Source organism: Phyllobates terribilis, unplaced genomic scaffold (genome assembly GCF_046119375.1).
Source record: "Phyllobates terribilis strain yellow unplaced genomic scaffold, ASM4611937v1 Scaffold_7__3_contigs__length_470593459, whole genome shotgun sequence".
Classification (NCBI taxonomy): domain Eukaryota; kingdom Metazoa; phylum Chordata; class Amphibia; order Anura; family Dendrobatidae; genus Phyllobates; species Phyllobates terribilis.
Window position 1 is genome coordinate 61,074,180 of NW_027362767.1, and position 17,834 is coordinate 61,092,013.

Genomic DNA, 17,834 nt, shown 5'->3' on the forward strand with positions numbered 1-17,834 from the left:
AACAGCTATCTAAACAAAACTGGAGCCATTATAAATATAACTTGCTTAGTCCCACAAAGTCAAACATGTCAGAGTTATCCACAAATTGGGGTAAATGTGTCGGGCAGCCCAGACGTTCATTCAAATACATGATCTATCAATGTCAAAAGCAAGTATAAACACACTTTACATTAGTAATAGTCCACATCGTAGGCCCCGGGCCACAAGCGGGTGTTCATGACGTTTTTTACTACGTGATAAATATTTGGTGTACTGTTTAATATTTCACCGGCCGAAGAAGAAGGAGAAGAAGAAGCGCATTCACATCTCGGGCTGGGACAAAGAGCACACTTCCAAAATCCACAGTGACCTTTTTTTTCACTATTTTGATGGTTATTATTAACTTTTAAGAAATTTTTGGCTATTTTTCTATTATTATTGGATCCATCCTTACTCCGGTGCTGGGTGCCTAGTAAGAACAAAGGAATGACGTCAGCAAAGTTTTCTTCAAAAGTAAGTTTCCTCTTCTGTTTCTATAGAGATTAGTAAACTTTTTGTCTCAAGGTTATACTTTCCCCCCCCCAAAAAAATGCACATGCAGATTGAATTGTAGAAGGTCCATAGAGGAGATGCTAGGGGAGAACACACCCTAAGACACCATGGAGCTCTGATATGGGTGCATATTGTTTTAAGACCTTAAAAGGAAACCCATTTCTTCACAATTTTTGAGCTCCAAAGTTGGAAAATGTTCTCAAAAATTTTGTTTATGGTGTCTGAAGGTATTACAGAGTTGGATGCATGGAATGCACCAGCAGAATAGTGAGTGCTGCTCTGGAGTATAATACAGGGTGCAACTCAGGATCAGTACAGGGTCAGTAATGTAATGTATGTACAGAGTGACTGCACCAGCATAATAGTGAGTGCAGCTCTGGAGTATAATACAGGAGGTAATTCAAGATCAGTAATGTAATGTATGTACACAGTGACTGCACCAGCAGAATAGTGAGTGCAGCTCTGGGGTATAATACAGGATGTAACTCAGGATCAGTACATGATCAGTAATGTATGTACACAGTGACTCCACCAGCAGAATAGTGAGTGCAGCTCTGGAGCATAATACAGGATGTAACTCAGGATCAGTACAGGATCAGTAATGTATGTACACAGTGACTGCCCAGCAGAATAGTGAGTGCAGCTCTGGAGCATAATACAGGATGTAACTCAGGATCAGTACAGGATCAGTAATGTATGTACACAGTGACTGCCCAGCAGAATAGTGAGTGCAGCTCTGGAGTATAATACAGGATGTAACTCAGGATCAGTACAGGGTAAGCAATGTAATGTATGTACACAGTGACTGTGACGCGCCCCTTGGGCCTGTGTTGTGCAGGGGAACCCAGAACCGGGCCTGTTGTAGAATGCTGGGGGGTGGTAGTCTCCGTGTGGCGGTGACCCGGTCCGTGCCCAGGGTGGTCAAACCAGTGGCAGTCTTAATGTATAGCAAATGTCCGACTACGCCACCCGTGGATTGCGGTCAGTGGGGACCGCCGCCGCGCTGCAGACCGCTGAGGCTGATGTTGTTTGCGCAGCTGAGTATGGGATAACTCCCCACGGGAGAAGTATTGCCTCAGGGCAGCTAATGTGGGAGATGATGGGAGTGATTGTGTGAGCATCCCAGTGCTAATGGTGCTGGTGCGGCGAGGAACCACAGAGACGTGCGGTTGCAGTTTTCAATGCTTTACTCACAGTTGTTGTTCATGTCAATGCTGTAGGTGATGACTGCCCGAGCCGTGCTGCGTCCACCAGGTGAGGGACTCGGTCAACTCCCAGGTAATTCCGGAGTGTGGTTCAGAGCTCCCTTCTCTACCTTTCTCTGGCCGTCCCCACCAGTGACCCACCTTTGTCCAGCTTCCTCGGGCCTTCTGTTGGCGAAACCTCTCCCGGTTTCCCTGACCCTATCCGGTCTGCCTTTCTGGTGGATGTAGTGAGGGGTCGCACCAAGATGTGGTAACAACCTCCGGTCTTTGGCTGAGGAATCTGTTGCCTCCACCAATTTGGGTTCCGGTACCCTGCTCTGCCAACCCTTCACCCTGTATCTCCTCTGGGCATATGGGGTTCCTTCTGTCCTCGTGTCTCTGGGCCTTTCTCTGTGTTCCTTGCTTCCTTTCTCCTCTGTTCCAGTTCCTTTCTTACTTTCCTTTCCGCTCCTTCTCCTCTCTCTTTCTGCTGTTTCTGGCCTCCACTCCAGGCCTGCCTCTGGAGCTGGGCCCAGACTGAGCCACAGCTCCCTGTCAGCCCTCTCTGGCTGAACTCCTCTCCTCTTCTCCTCCTCTCTGAACTGGCTGGACTGAACTGAACGCTGTCCTAAGATGGTGCCCACCTTATATACCTCCTTCTGACACCCGAGCCCAGGTGACTAGCAACCAATGGGCTCCTATCTATGCCCAGAGACCCACCCCTATCTGCTCCTACACCACTGGCTTTTCCACCCCCTCCCCACTCCAGCCAGGGACAGATGCTGTCGTGCCTGCACTTCTGTCTAGTGGGAGCACCGTTGACCTGTCCCTCAGAAATGGGGTGTGTGTGATGCATGCAGCCTACTGAGTCCTGGTCCACACTCCATCCTTACCCGGGAGTGGAATACCACACCTCTGGTTTGAGGTGCAATACCCCTGTAGCAGCCGAGCCCTCGGGGTGCTACAACTGCACCAGCAGAATAGTGAGTGCAGCTCTAGAGTATAATACAGGATGTAACTCAGGATCAGTACAGGATCAGTAATGTAATGTATGTACACAGTGACTGCACCAGCAAAATAGTGAGCGCAGCTCTGGAGTATAATATAGCTTCACCTCAGAATCAGTACAAAATAGGTGTACTATATTTACAGTTATATGAAAAAGTTTGGGCACCCCTATTAATCTTAAGCTTAATGTTTTAAAAAAATTGGTGTTTTTGCAACAGCTATTTCAGTTTGATATATGTAATAACTGTTGGACACAGTAATGTTTCTGCCTTGAAATGAGGTTTATTGTACTAACAGAAAATGTGCAATCTGCATTCAAACAAAATTTGACAGGTGCATAAGTATGGGCACCCTTATCATTTTCTTGTTTTAAATACTCCTACCTACTTTTTACTGACTTACTAAAGCACTTTTTTTGGTTTTGTAACCTCATTGAGCTTTGAACTTCATAGCCAGGTGTATGCAATCATGAGAAAAGCTACTTAAAGTGGCCACTTGCAAGTTGTTCTCCTGTTTGAATCTCCTCTGAAGAGTGGCATCATGGGCTCCTCAAAACAACTGTCAAATGTTCTGAAAACAAAGATTATTCAACATAGTTGTTCAGGGGAAGGATACAAAAAGCTGTCTCAGAGATTTAACCTGTCAGTTTCCACTGTGAGGAACATAGTAAGGAAATGGAAGAACACAGGGACAGTTCTTGTTAAGGCCAGAAGTGGCAGGCCAAGAAAAACATCAGAAAGGCAGAGAAGAAGAATTGTGAGATCAGTCAAGGACAATCCTCAGAGCACCTCCAGAGAGCTGCAGCATCAACTTGCTGCAGATGGTGTCACTGTGCATCGGTCAACTATACAACGCACTTTGCACAAGGAGAAGCTGTATGGGAGAGTGATGCGAAAGAAGCCGTTTCTGCAAGCACGCCAAAAACAGAGTCGGCTGAGGTATGCAAAAGCACATTTGGGGAAGCCAATTTTTTTTGGAAGAAGGTCCTGTGGACTGATGAAACCAAGATTGAGTTGTTTGGTCATACAAAAAGGCGTTATGCATGGCGGCAAAAAAACACAGCATTCCAAGAAAAACACTTGCTACCCACAGTAAAATTTGGTGGAGGTTCCATCATGCTTTGGGGCTGTGTGGCCAATGCCGACACTGGGAATCTTGTTAAAGTTGAGGGACGCATGGATTCCACTCAGTATCAGCAGATTCTTGACAATAATGTTCAAGAATCAGTGATAAAGTTGAAGTTACGCAGGGGATGGATCTTTCAGCAAGACAATGATCCAAAACACCGCTCCAAATCTACTCAGGCATTCATGCAGAGGAACAATTGCAATGTTCTGGAATGGCCATCCCAGTCCCCAGACCTGAATATCATTGAACATCTGTGGGATCATTTGAAGAGGGCTGTCCATGCTCGGCGACCATCAAACTTAACTGAACTGGAATTGTTTTGTAAAGAGGAATGGTCAAAAATACCTTCATCCAGGATCCAGGAACTCATTAAAAGCTACAGGAAGCGACTAGAGGCTGTTATTTTTGCAAAAGGAGGATCTACTAAATATTAATGTCACTTTTCTGGTGAGGTGCCCATACTTATGCACCTGTCAAATTTTGTTTGAAAGCAGATTGCACATTTTCTGTTAGTACAATAAACCTCATTTCAAGGCAGAAACATTACTGTGTCCAACAGTTATTACATATATCAAACTGAAATAGCTGTTGCAAAAACACCAATTTTTATAAAACATTAAGCTTAAGATTAATAGGGGTGCCAAAACTTTTTCATATAACTGTATACAGTAAGGCCGGAATCAGAAATCTGTATATCATGGTCTAGGGATGGACTGTGACTTTGAGACTAGCCGACGAAACTGTGGGGGTGCTGAAGGCGGGACGTGAAAAGCAATATTCTCAATGCTGAATGTTAGTTACCCTGCGACAGGTATTAGGTTTCTGTGTATAGCTAATTTCTATTAAGTTAAAGAATATTTTTTCCTTTTTTATGTACTGTTTTCAATTTTTTATACATTTTTTATTTTTTTTTACTATGAACATTTTTTTTTCTGTAGCAAATTGTCTGTAGTCTCATACTGTAATTAGGGTTTTCTATTCTTTCTGGCCATTTCTGGAGTCTATTTTCTATACCAGCCCTCCCCGATACGATCATTACTACAAAACGTCAATATTTTATCACCCTCCGCACATTAAGGTGACCATAACACAAGCTTAATTCTAAGATGCGTATAAAAAATTCATTCAGCAGTGAACCCCTGTGGCTGCTCGGCATTCATTTTTCATAAGTGACCCGACATAAAAGTTGAGGTCCGGTCACAATTTACACACAGCTGCTGGCATAAATGTATACACAGTAGATTAAAGGACTCGTATACGCGGCTTCTCTGCTCCTTGCCTCCATATAAGAAGACATAGACTGGGCTTTTTTATGTTATGACAGTTTATATAGCCGCTTTATGATGACGGAAAGCAGCCTCGACGTCCACAGAACATTATATTTCTGGCAGCAGCAATGTAGTCTATTAAATATTCATGGGTCTATTACAATATGTGGTTTTTAAACTTGTCATTTTGTACAGCAGGTTACGTTCTTAGTACAGTAGTAGAATAGAGACCGGCATGGGTCCTGCACTATCGACGGTGTGTGGCTGCTGACGTCATGCTTATTGACAGCCCGCTCCCTGCAGTTAGGCAGCGGGGAGCCAGCTGTCAATCAGCATGATGTCGGTAGTCACGTCCCATCAACAGAGGAGAGCGGAAGAGAAGACAAAGCTCAGTCTACATGATGTCACCAGAAACTGCTGAATCGCCAACAGGAGTGATCTGTGACTGCTCTGTGCCGGCAGAGATCGGTACCGGGAACAACAGACAGATAGGTAGCAACAATCTGCCTGTTGGTTAATAGGCCCATAGTAAAAAAAAATTAAATAGTCCTGGATAAATCCTTTAAAGGGAACCTTTCAGCAGGATTTAGCCCTATAAACTAAAGGAATGGTCATAATGGTGCTGTAATGCTGATTAATAGGATACCTGATATGAAGGGATCTGACTCGCCCCCTGGGCCGTGAGGCACTCGGATCCGGGCAATAGGGAGACGATGGGGGTAGTAGTGGCGACCCGGTTCCGTGGCTCAGGGTGGTCAGGCCAATGGTAGTCTGCTACGTTCTGCTGATAATGTCCGACTACGCCACCCGTGGATTGCGGTTATTAGGAACCGCCGCTGCATGCAGACCGCTGGGGCTGATGAGGTGTGCAGCTAGGGTAGTGTGACTCCCCACGGGAAGAGTGCGGCCCCAGGGCAGTATAATGGATGGTGGGAGTGATGGTAGTGAGAGTCCCAGTGTTAATAGTGCTGGAGGAGCAAGGAGCACACAGACAACAGGTTGCAGTCCAGGGTCTTTACTAGAACAGGTAAACTGACCCACAAACAGTCCCAGCTAGGAGGGGACCTGGATGTCTGAGAGCAACGGGGAAATTGGCCCTGGTCAGGGTGAGGGTGTAGGCCTACCGTGCTTTCTGCGCTCCTTCTGGCTATCTCCTCCTGATAGGGTAACAGCCCACGTTTCCGAGCTTTCCGTGTATTCTCGCATGTATGGCCTGCGACGTGGCTTCCTTTCTGCTCCCAGCCTGGTACGGCTTTACTGGTCCCTTCTGTTGTGGCAGGGCCTCCAGGCTTCTTAGGCCAAGGAATATACAGTCCCTTGCGGACTGGTTCTCTGCTGGGGGATGTGGAATCCTTCCAGCCTCAGACACCAAAGTCTGGTAAAATTAAGTCTTTTCTCTGCCAAGACAGGCTCTCTTCGCCTCTTGTCTCTGGCTTGTGGCTCTCCTCCTGCCACACTTCCTCTTAGGTGCAATCAACTTTCTGTCCCTGCTCCACTCTGGGACACGTCTCAGTGCTGAGACAGGCCATCCAGTTCTCCCTAACCCTGCCCCCAGTACCAGCTTTTATAGGGGCAGCCTGCCCCCCCTACTGGCCTGAGACAGGAGGCATTGCATGCTAATGTTCCCCTGACTAGAGAACCTCCCCCTTGCTCTCAGACACAGCTTTAATACATTTTGTGGCATCCAGGCCAGGGTGACACATTCCCCCCTAGTGAAATTTAGTACTCAGGGACTAAACAGTAAACAAAGACAATATGCATAACAATAAAACAATAACAGACAGACGACGCACAGATTGAGTTCTTAAGGTCACAGTGTGGCCTGTGACCGGGTGTCCATATCACCAGAACAACGGGAGCCTTAACCAGGTGGGGGTCTGTCCTACCCCAAGTCCTTCACAGTCTTAGTTCATTCCTGGGTTAGGCTCCGAACGCAGTCCATACAAGGTCCCGGTTATAAAAAGTCCATAACCTTTGAGTCCTTACGGTAGCTGCAAGAAACTGAAACACACTATTAATAAACATGCAGGTAACTTGGCAAACAATTCAACATTTTGCAACAGGGTTATTTACAATTTTAGTACACTCTATATTCTCCAGCGAGCGGGTATCTGCCCCTTTGTGCTCCTGGTTGACCTCCTTAACCCACTGTCTGGTGGTGGACCAACCTGGCTTTCCCCACTAGCGTTAGGGTTACAGCTACCAGCTGGGTGTACAGGTAGGGCAGGCAGCTGTCTGCGGGTCCTTTGGCTTACAGCAGGCATGGCAGGCTCACTGTCAGCAGAGGGTTGACTCTCCTGGGCTGCTGGTACAGGCTCTTCTGCCTCTGGAACTGCTTGCTCCTCTTCACCTTCCGGCTCTGGTGTTGGTTGTTGCTGTGCCGGTTGCAGGAAATGCAGGACGGGTACCACTATGGCATCATTTATGCGAGTCCAGGACTGAGGGAACTCTCCGAGAACGGTGCTGATCATTTCTTCCTTGTCCTCTGCGGGTTCAAGGTCACTCTGATCCTTTTCTGCACTACGGAGTTGCTCGGGGCACCTTTTGAGGTGGTCTCTGGAGACGACACTAGTGGTTTCTCCTCCGTCCTTGGTGATTACGCACACCTTTGGGTTGTCGTGGTCAGACTGCAGTACGGTGTAGGGTTCCCTTTCCCACTGGTCGTCCAACTTATGTAGCCTTCTCTTCCGCTTCAGGACTTGCTCACCAGGTTCTAGGGGACCAGCAGGGGCGTGTTGATTGAAGAGTTTTTCTTGCCTCTCTCTCACCTGGGCCAGGCTCTTCTCCACACTCTCCTGTACCTTCTTGTACTGCAGTTGCCTTTCCGTATCCCAGTCCGCATCTGGGGAGGTGTCTTCAGGTATTAGGACTCCCATCTCCAGGTCTACGGGCAGCTTACCTGGTCTAGCTCGCATCAGGTAAGCCGGGGTGCAGTTTGTAGCATTCACCGGGATATTGTTGTATAGGTCTATCAGGTCCGGCAGTTTTTCTGGCCACAGGCTGCGTTCCTCCAGGGGCAACGTCTTCAGGAGATCAATGACTATATTGTTCATCTTCTCACACATCCCGTTGGTTTGTGGATGGTAAGGCGTTGTCCGAATCTTCTTACAGCCATAGAGGTTGCAGAACTCCTGGAAGATTTCAGCCTCGAACGCTGGACCCTGGTCTGTCAGGACCTGTTCCGGATACCCGTGTGGACGGCAGAAGTATTGCTGGAAGGCTCTGGCCGCTGTTTGGGCTGTCAAGTCCTTTACCGGGACCACCAATAGAAAACGGGAATAGTGGTCCACGATTGTCAGGGCATAGATGTATCCAGACCGGCTTGGAGCCAATTTGACGTGGTCCAGAGCTACCAGCTCAAGAGGCTGCGTGGTGACGATGGGCCTCAAGGGTGTCTTCTGGCTGGTGCGGTCCTTCCTCCTTAGGTGACAAGGGCCACAGTCTCTGCACCATTTTTCTACAGCTCCTCTCATGCCGACCCAAAAGAATCTTCCTCTTAGCAGGAACTCCAGTTTCTTCAAACCGAAGTGCCCCGCTCTGTCATGGTAAGCTCCCAGGACCATAGCTGCATCCCGCCTTGGAACCACGACTTGCCAGGTCAGCTCGTGCGTCCGGTGGTTGACAATCCTTCTGCACAACTTGCCTTCGTAGAGGAATAGCTTGCTCTTCTCTTTCCATAGCTGCTTGGCTTACTCTGGAGCATCCGGATCTATGCGGGCATCTTCCTGGGTCAGCAGATCTTTCACCAGGCGGACAGCAGGGTCACTATCTTGGGTCTCGGCCCAGCTGTGGTGAGGTAGGGGATTGATCATCACGGTTGTTAGATCCTCCTCCTTCACGCGGTGGGAGTATTGAGCGGCTCCATACCGGTGAAACGCGGGGAGTTCTACCTCCTCCAGCTCTTCTGGGTCTTCGTCACCTTCAGGTAAGTGAGGCATCCTCGATAGGGCGTCAGCGTTGGCATTGGTTTTGCCGGCCCGGTACTTGATCACGAAGTCATAGTTGGAGAGGCGGGCCATCCACCGCTGTTCTAGGGCACCCAGTCTTGCATTGTCCAGGTGTGTCAACGGGTTGTTGTCCGTGTACACGGTGAACTTTGCGGAGGCCAGGTAATGCTTGAAGCGTTCCGTCACAGCCCACACCACCGCCAAGAATTCTAGCTTGAAGGAGCTGTAATTCTCCGGGTTCCTCTCGGTGGGTCTCAGCTTCCGGCTGGCGTACGCGATCACCCTTTCTCTGCCCTGTTGGTTTTGGGACAGTACGGCTCCCAGTCCCACATTACTGGCGTCTGTGTGGAGGATAAAAGGCTGGCCATAGTCAGGGTAGGCCAGGATCTCATCCCCCGTGAGGGCCATCTTCAACTGGCGGAAGGACTCCTCTTCCGGTTGATCCCACTTGAAGGGCGGCTTTTGGCTCCTGGACTTAGACTGTCCGATCAGGAGGTCCTGCATAGGAGCTGCCATCTTAGTGAACGAGGGGATGAACCTTCGGTAGTAGCCTACCAACCCGAGAAACTGTCTCACCTCTTTGATGTTCGAGGGGCTTGGCCAGCTCTTGATTGCCGTGACCTTGTCAGGGTCGGGGGCCACTCCTTCCGCGCTTACCACGTGCCCTAGGTACTGGACCTTTGGTTTCAGCAGGTGACACTTAGATGGTTTTACCTTCAGGCCATAGCCTGCCAGGGCTTCGAACACCTCGGCCAGGTGCTTTAGGTGGTCCTCGTAGGTCTTCGAATAGACGATCACGTCGTCCAGGTAAAGGAGGACCGTCTCGAAGTTTCAGTGCCCTAGACAGCATTCCATCAGCCGCTGGAAGGTCCCTGGTGCGTTGCAGAGCCCGAAAGGCATACAGTTGAACTCACTCAGTCCCATCGGGGTGGTGAAGGCGGTCTTCTCCTTGTCAGCCTCTGCCACAGGAACCTGCCAGTACCCGCTAGTAAGGTCCAAAGTAGAAAAGAAGTTAGCTGATTTTAGTGCGGCTAAAGACTCCTCTATTCTAGGCAGCGGATATGCATCTTTGTGGGTGATACGGTTGATTTGTCTATAGTCGACGCACATTCTCATGGTGCCGTCTTTCTTTTTCACCAGAACCAAGGGGGCTGCCCAGGGGCTACAGCTGTCTCTAATGACCCCAGCTTCTTTCATTTCTCTTAGCATGCCCTTGGCGTTCTGATAATGTGCAGGGGGTACAGGCCTGTGTCTCTCTTTTATTGGTGGGTGGCTCCCTGTGGGGATGTGGTGTTCTATCCCCTTTACTCTGCCGAAGTCTAGCGGGTGCTTACTAAAGACTCTCTCGTACTCCTGTACCACCCGGTAGACTCCTTGTTTTTGGTGCAGGGGAGTGGAGTCAGCACCCACATGGAGTTTCTGGCACCAGTCCTCCTTTTGTTTCTGGGAGCCATTACCCTCCGCCTGAGGAGATGGAGGCAAGGGTTCCACGGCCCTGATAGCTTTGTGTTCGACAACAAACAGTTTGGCGAGTGTAGCGTACCTGTGTAAGTGTACTTCCCTCTCCCCAATGTTGAGGATGCGGACAGGCACCCTCCCATGACGGACATCAACCACCCCCCGGGCTGTCAAAATGGTGGGCCTGCTGTCTGAGTACACGGGTTCTACCATGGCTTGGTAGTCTCTACCTCTCAACCCGATTGCAGTCCGACACCAGATCATCATTTCACTTTTGGGAGGCATGGAAATGGGGAATGGGTCACTCAGTCTTACGCTACCGATCTCACCACCAGACAGTTCTACCTGCTGCCGTCTCATCAGGGCTTTTATCTCCTTGTTGAGGACTCTCTGTTGGCTGGAACTAGCATTCACCGCCACCTGTTGTAGAATTACAATTACCTCTGAAAGACAATTTTCAATTACATTAGTACCCACAGTTATTTTAGGGTGACTTTCACGACGGTCAATGTCCACAATAATTACTCCCTGTGCCGGCAGTTCAACTTTACCAATTTTAATGGTCATCTCCTTGAACCCCATCTGCGGCACGGGTAAGCCATTACTGGCGATGATGCTCAAGTTACTGTCTGGATACCGTGTGATATCAGCATCAGTCCAATACTGCTTAAAAAGTACATAAGGGATAGTGGTTACTTGCGACCCAGTATCCAGCAAGGCGCTCATGGGGATACCGTCCAGCACCACGGGTAAAACCGGGCGCCCCCCAACGTACTTATTACGCCAATTGTAAGGGCCTGGTGATCTTATGCCTGGGGGTCGGCCCTCTGCCCCAGGTTGGACCCGTTTAAATTACAGTACCTGGAAATGTGTCCGGGCTGGTTGCATCGACGGCAAATGGGCTGTCCATCCTCTGCGTAGCGGTCTGTGGGCCTCCCTCGGAACGACGGGATCCTCCTCTGTCGACGCCACGGGACATCCTCCGGACTTGAAGCCAGCTCGATGGGTCTTGACGGGTCCACTTGCAACGCCTGGACGGTCCTGATCAACGCCGCGACGCTCCTGGTCAGCTCCTGGACTTGGTGGTGCAGGTCTTTCGACGGGGCTTGGTTCAGGGCCTGTGCATCAGCCCCCACGGGGTCCATAGAGGAGGGCGCCGCCTCCTGGTGGTAGGTGAGAGCAGGGAGCCGGGGGTTTATAGCGCCACTGGTTGCAGATTCACGGAGCACCCTTATGGCCCTGTCCTTAAATTGGGCAAAGGTCAGATCAGGGTCCTGAAAGAACATGAGGCGCAGCTGGGTCCTGTGGGCGCTGGACAGCAGTCCTTCTATGAATTGTTCTGTTAGTAACTTATCCGTTTCCTGCACACTGCCAGGGTCAGTTTGTTGAATAGCCCTCAAGGCTTCCTGCAGATTTAGGGCATAGTCTCTGATGCTGTCCTGTGCCCCCTGCTTACATCCATAGAACCTCATTTTAATTTCAGCGGAGGTACGTGTGTCAAAGGTACCCCGCAGCCGGGCCAGAATACCCTTCACAGTCCTTTTCTCCTCAGTAGGCCATGATTTTACCTCCCTTTGGGCTGCACCAGTTAACTGCCCTGTTAGTATGCTGACCTTCTGTTCCTCTGTCAGGGGGTAGACTTGGAACAAACTGTACAGTCTTTCCTTGAAGTCAGTTAGGGCATGGGGCTCCCTTGAGTATTTGGGCAGCCAGGCCGCTCCAGGGATGTAGGGCAAGGAAAAGGGCATCACCGCTGCTGCAGCTGCGTTGGTGGTAGTGGGCGCCTCCGTGTCCGACATCTTCCTCCCCCCTAGTTAAGCGTGGCCTACCTTCCGACGATCCTCTTCTGTAGGCTGCGGCTCAGCTGCTGCTGCTATGGACGAGGACCTGGCGTCGCGTGCTGATGACGTCAGCGTCGCTCTCTCTCTCTTCCAGTACCTTGCGCAGCGTCGGTGCGTGGGGCGGAGCTTCGGATCTCGCGCGGTTTTGACGTCCACGCCCCTCTTCTTCCCGCGCGGCGTCCTGAAGATGGCTTCCGATGGCGGGAAACAGCTGCGGACGGCGGGAAGACGGCGGGAAACGGTCCAAGATGGCGTCCGATGGCGGGAAACGACTCCGGACGGCGGGAAACGACTCCGGACGGCGGGAAACGACTCCGGACGGCGGGAAACTTCGCCACAGGTAAGTTACAAAAGTCTTTTTCAGGCACGCAGTACCCGGTGGTTGCGGGCACGAAATCCTGCCGACTACGCCAAAGCTGACTCGCCCCCTGGGCCGTGGGGCACTCGGATCCGGGCAATAGGGAGACGATGGGGGTAGTAGTGGCGACCCGGTTCCGTGGCTCAGGGTGGTCAGGCCAATGGTAGTCTGCTACGTTCTGCTGATAATGTCCGACTACGCCACCCGTGGATTGCGGTTATTAGGAACCGCCGCTGCATGCAGACCGCTGGGGCTGATGAGGTGTGCAGCTAGGGTAGTGTGACTCCCCACGGGAAGAGTGCGGCCCCAGGGCAGTATAATGGATGGTGGGAGTGATGGTAGTGAGAGTCCCAGTGTTAATAGTGCTGGAGGAGCAAGGAGCACACAGACAACAGGTTGCAGTCCAGGGTCTTTACTAGAACAGGTAAACTGACCCACAAACAGTCCCAGCTAGGAGGGGACCTGGATGTCTGAGAGCAACGGGGAAATTGGCCCTGGTCAGGGTGAGGGTGTAGGCCTACCGTGCTTTCTGCGCTCCTTCTGGCTATCTCCTCCTGATAGGGTAACAGCCCACGTTTCCGAGCTTTCCGTGTATTCTCGCCTGTATGGCCTGCGACGTGGGTTCCTTTCTGCTCCCAGCCTGGTACGGCTTTACTGGTCCCTTCTGTTGTGGCAGGGCCTCCAGGCTTCTTAGGCCAAGGAATATACAGTCCCTTGCGGACTGGTTCTCTGCTGGGGGATGTGGAATCCTTCCAGCCTCAGACACCAAAGTCTGGTAAAATTAAGTCTTTTCTCTGCCAAGACAGGCTCTCTTCGCCTCTTGTCTCTGGCTTGTGGCTCTCCTCCTGCCACACTTCCTCTTAGGTGCAATCAACTTTCTGTCCCTGCTCCACTCTGGGACACGTCTCAGTGCTGAGACAGGCCATCCAGTTCTCCCTAACCCTGCCCCCAGTACCAGCTTTTATAGGGGCAGCCTGCTCCTTCTACTGGCCTGAGACAGGAGGCATTGTATGCTAATGTTCCCCTGACTAGAGAACCTCCCCCTTGCTCTCAGACACAGCTTTAATACATTTTGTGGCATCCAGGCCAGGGTGACACAGATCCACTCAGTGGCTGCTGAATACTCACCTTATGAAGTTTTTATAAGATTACGTCCTCTGTGCTCCACTGTGCTTCAGGCAGGACGTGGAGCTGGGTCTTCTTCTGGTTCTCTGCCCCCGCGGCCTCCTCTGCTTCTTGTGCAGGTCACTGATTATTCAGTGACCTGCCTCCTTTTTAAAACTCCATGAAGCCGCCATCGTTGTGTGTGCTGCGCATGCGCATTGTGAGTTGGCGTCCTGTGTGCAAGACTTCAATGAAATGGCAACGGAGGCGGCGCACGCGCAGATCGAAATTTCGGCCACACAACGACGGCGGTGGCTCAGAGATTTAAAAAGGAGGCAGGTCACTGAATAATCAGTGACCTGCACAAGAAGCAGAGGAGGCTGGTGAAGGGGGAGGGTGGGGGGGGGCAGAGAACCAGAAGAAGACCCTGCCCCTTGTCCCACACCGAAGCACACAAGACGTCATTTTCTGAAAACTTCATAAGGTGAGTGTTCAGCAGCCACTGATTGGATCCCTTCATATCAGGTATCCTATTAATCAGAATCACAGCGCCATTATGACCATGCCTTTAGTTTATAGGGCTAAATCCTGCTGACAGGTTCTCTTTAAGGACCTGATACAGAAGGTAATAATTCACCAAATGAGATGTAGCTAGTACACATATACATATATACAAAAATGTACTCTTAAAAAATACCTTTTAATGAATATATTAAAAACCTTAATCTCAATAGACAAGGAAGATCAAACAAAGCAAATGGGCCAAAATGGGGTCCCAACTAAATATGGCTTAGATATACGATATGTTTACTTGGAATAGCACAAAAAGCTAGATAATGAGTACACTAGACCGGAAATAAAAAAAAAAGGGTCACTAAAATTACCGGTATCACCCCTAATGGACCTTGCCTTACCGCAGAGGTTGGCAGCCTAATGTTGCATGTGATGCCCCCGCTCAGTGTAGACAGGCCCTAACCTGCCCTGGTAGGCCCTACAATAGAATAAACAAGCACCAAACACAAACCGGTGAAAACCACCAACAAAACAATCAACTTAGTGAGGAATCGCAGGTTGTAACAATGCCAAGATGAAGACAAAAAAGGTATGTGGTCCTGCCTATGGACCCATGTAATCTAAGTAAAACAGACCAGTACAATACAAGTCTCACCCTCGAATCACTAACAGGTAGAATTAGTGTAATCAGAGGTAATGATGATAATGTCCTATTAAAGGGATAGTGTAAGGGGCTCATAAAACTAGAAGGATAGAGGAATAATGTAGAGATCTCAGAAAACTAACTCAACACGTTTCCCCTTTCCAAAGGGTTATCATCAGAAGTGGTATTAATCAGTATAAGAAAAAAGAATACTTAGCTTTAGAAGATAAAACAGTGATGATGATAGTGCCATTTCACACAGGTCACGTAAGGAGAAGGGGTCCCCATAAATATTGTGGGATACAAAAGGTAACTTTTCCAATATACAATGAATATACTTAATTTCCTGAATCATAATAAATGTCCACAGTTTGAATTCAATTGTATTAAAGGGGCTTTTATTTTTATTTTTTTAGATATTATTATATGACTCCATCTGTCAACATTCTCCCTGTCCAGGCAGCGCAGGAATTAAACCAACACTGACATTCAGACAGTCTCCACTAGACTAGTAATGATGACATCATGACCACCAGTCACCTGCATCAACTGATTGGCTGCAGGGTTAGGAAACTTGTGGTCATGAGCACTGGTTTGAGAGAGGATGTCCAGGGTCAGTATGGCTTCCCCCTGTCAATTTTTTTTAAAGAAATTAAAAACTCTTTTAATATTTGTAAGGACATTAACATTACCCATACATGTTTTCTGGCTGTTTTCGACCTTGATCCATCATTACCATCTCTATGATCCATCCCACTACCTAACCCTTTATAGGGCACTATCCAGGGGAAGCCAAGACCTGGATATTCAACCAGTAAGGTCCACTGTCCCTTGGGATAAAGGGTGAAGAACCGAAGTAAAGCCTTAAGTTTACTATACACATGCAAGCACTGATGGGTGACCTCTCCACATGTGTTTACTAAGGGGAGAGCGAAGAAAGTCCCTGCCATATGGTCCCAGCGTCAACTTGTCTCCTGAATAATTAATGGACAGAGAATTAGAATTCAAACTGCCCGATCTGATAATCTGTTAGGGGAGAGTAGAGAAACCACCATACATAGTAGACTATCGTTCTATCCTGCCAATATGAGGGATTGACCGACAGCTTTTTTGGGATTTGTGCCCATCGTCAATTCAGAGTGGGATACTGGATGGCTTGGTGGGAGGACTAAGGAGTAAAGTGTCTACTTCAGGAGAGAGCCAAACAGCATAGTTTGACGCATAGGTAAAAAGTATACAAATTAGCCTCTTCCAAAAAAAAGAACGTTGGTGTTAGGAATCATGATTCTTTGCTCCCACCTGGGACTGGAGTAGGTCTGATGCTACGCTACTCCGGTCACAGGCGCTGCCATTGTCCTGACCCTGGAGGTGGAGCTACTACGCGTACAAGGAGGTTGTCCCAATATTATGGAGCATCGCGTTCTTGTGTTGCAGGATGTGTGAGGAAGCGGGACACCGTGTATCTCACTGATTTCCCCGGCTGCCAGGCAGCGCAGGACGCTGCTTTGTCTGGCACTAAGCAGTGGTGGAATTATGTTCAGTCTGTTGTGCAAGCTAGCAGAGAGTGGCTGTCTGGGGATGATTGGGAGGTATTTAACACCTGATAAGGTGATGATTGGGAGGTATTTAACACCTGATCATTAAGTGGGCTATTTAATCCTTCTCCCTGCTCAGACCTTTGCTGTTTATTGCAGTTCCCTATGTGCTTGGTGGTGAGTGGTGCTAGCATTAGTCTTGCTATCTTTTGATGGGTTTTCTAATTTTCTCTTCTGGTTACACTTCCTGGTGTTCTTGCAGAGGTACTCACCTGGTTCTTGACTAGGCACCAGCCGCGTCACCAGACCCAGCTGTCTGGAAACAGTGGGCCTAGGAAGGTGTAGTGTGAACATAAAAAGGGATATTTTGAGTCCATATTGAAATATACAGAATGCATTACAAACCAGCATTGCTGGTTATACATTCACAGATAGATATGACTCCTTCTGTCAAAGTCTTACCTCATGTTTACGCACAGACAATGTTCATAGTAACAAAATCTTGAACTGTTTACTCATATTGTCTGAGAGTTCACCTCTCAAATAGTGCAATGTTTCTTGTTTGTTATTGTAAAACATGGAGATTTGTTTAACCTTTGTCTGCAGTTTACTTATGTGATCCTTGAGAGCTTTTAAATTGTGTGGGTTTATTGCTCCCATTGTCTGAGGAATGCATTGTATATCTGATTCATCTTTTCCCAAAGGCGGCCACTGGAGGTTAAAGGTGAACTAGACTTAGCAGTGTAAATTCACTATATAAGACCAGAGAAATATTACTGAGACAGAAGCAAAGTGTTGTGTACCTGTACTTATGTGTACAGTGTTGTAATACCTGCATAAGTGGGTACGCCCATGCAGTGGTGTGATTTTTACAGGGGTTCTCTGCTTGGTGGTTGCTTCTCTGATATTCCAGACGGATGATGTTTTCTGCAGTTTTATTGTCTCCTGTTGTCTTAAGCTAGTTGATTGATTGCTAACGAGTTAAATCTGTGTTAGATCTAAGCACATACTTCCCTATATATTGAGACATACAGTTAGGTCCATATATATTTGGACAGAGACAACATTTTTCTAATTTTGGTTCTAGACATTACCACAATGAATTTTAAACAAAACAATTCAGATGCAGTTGAAGTTCAGACTTTCAGCTTTCATTTGAGGGTATCCACATTAAAATTGGATGAAGGGTTTAGGAGTTTCAGCTCCTTAACATGTGCCACCCTGTTTTCAAAGGGACCAAAAGTAATTGGACAAATTAAATAATTGTAAATAAAATGTTCATTTCTAGTGCTTGGTTGAAAACCCTTTGTTGGCAA

General features: G+C 48.6%; 1 protein-coding gene across 1 annotated transcript in view; it reads left to right on the top strand.

Moving 5' to 3' along the window:
- The first annotated feature begins 269 nt into the window (after positions 1 to 269).
- CUNH14orf180 (chromosome unknown C14orf180 homolog) overlaps positions 270 to 17,834 on the top strand; it is a 94,173-nt gene continuing 76,608 nt past the window's right edge. Inside the window, exon 1 of the mRNA XM_073638637.1 lies at positions 270 to 492. Within this exon, the coding sequence (XP_073494738.1) occupies positions 466 to 492 (27 nt within the window). The 5' untranslated portion in view covers positions 270 to 465. The remainder of the gene's footprint in view (positions 493 to 17,834) is intronic.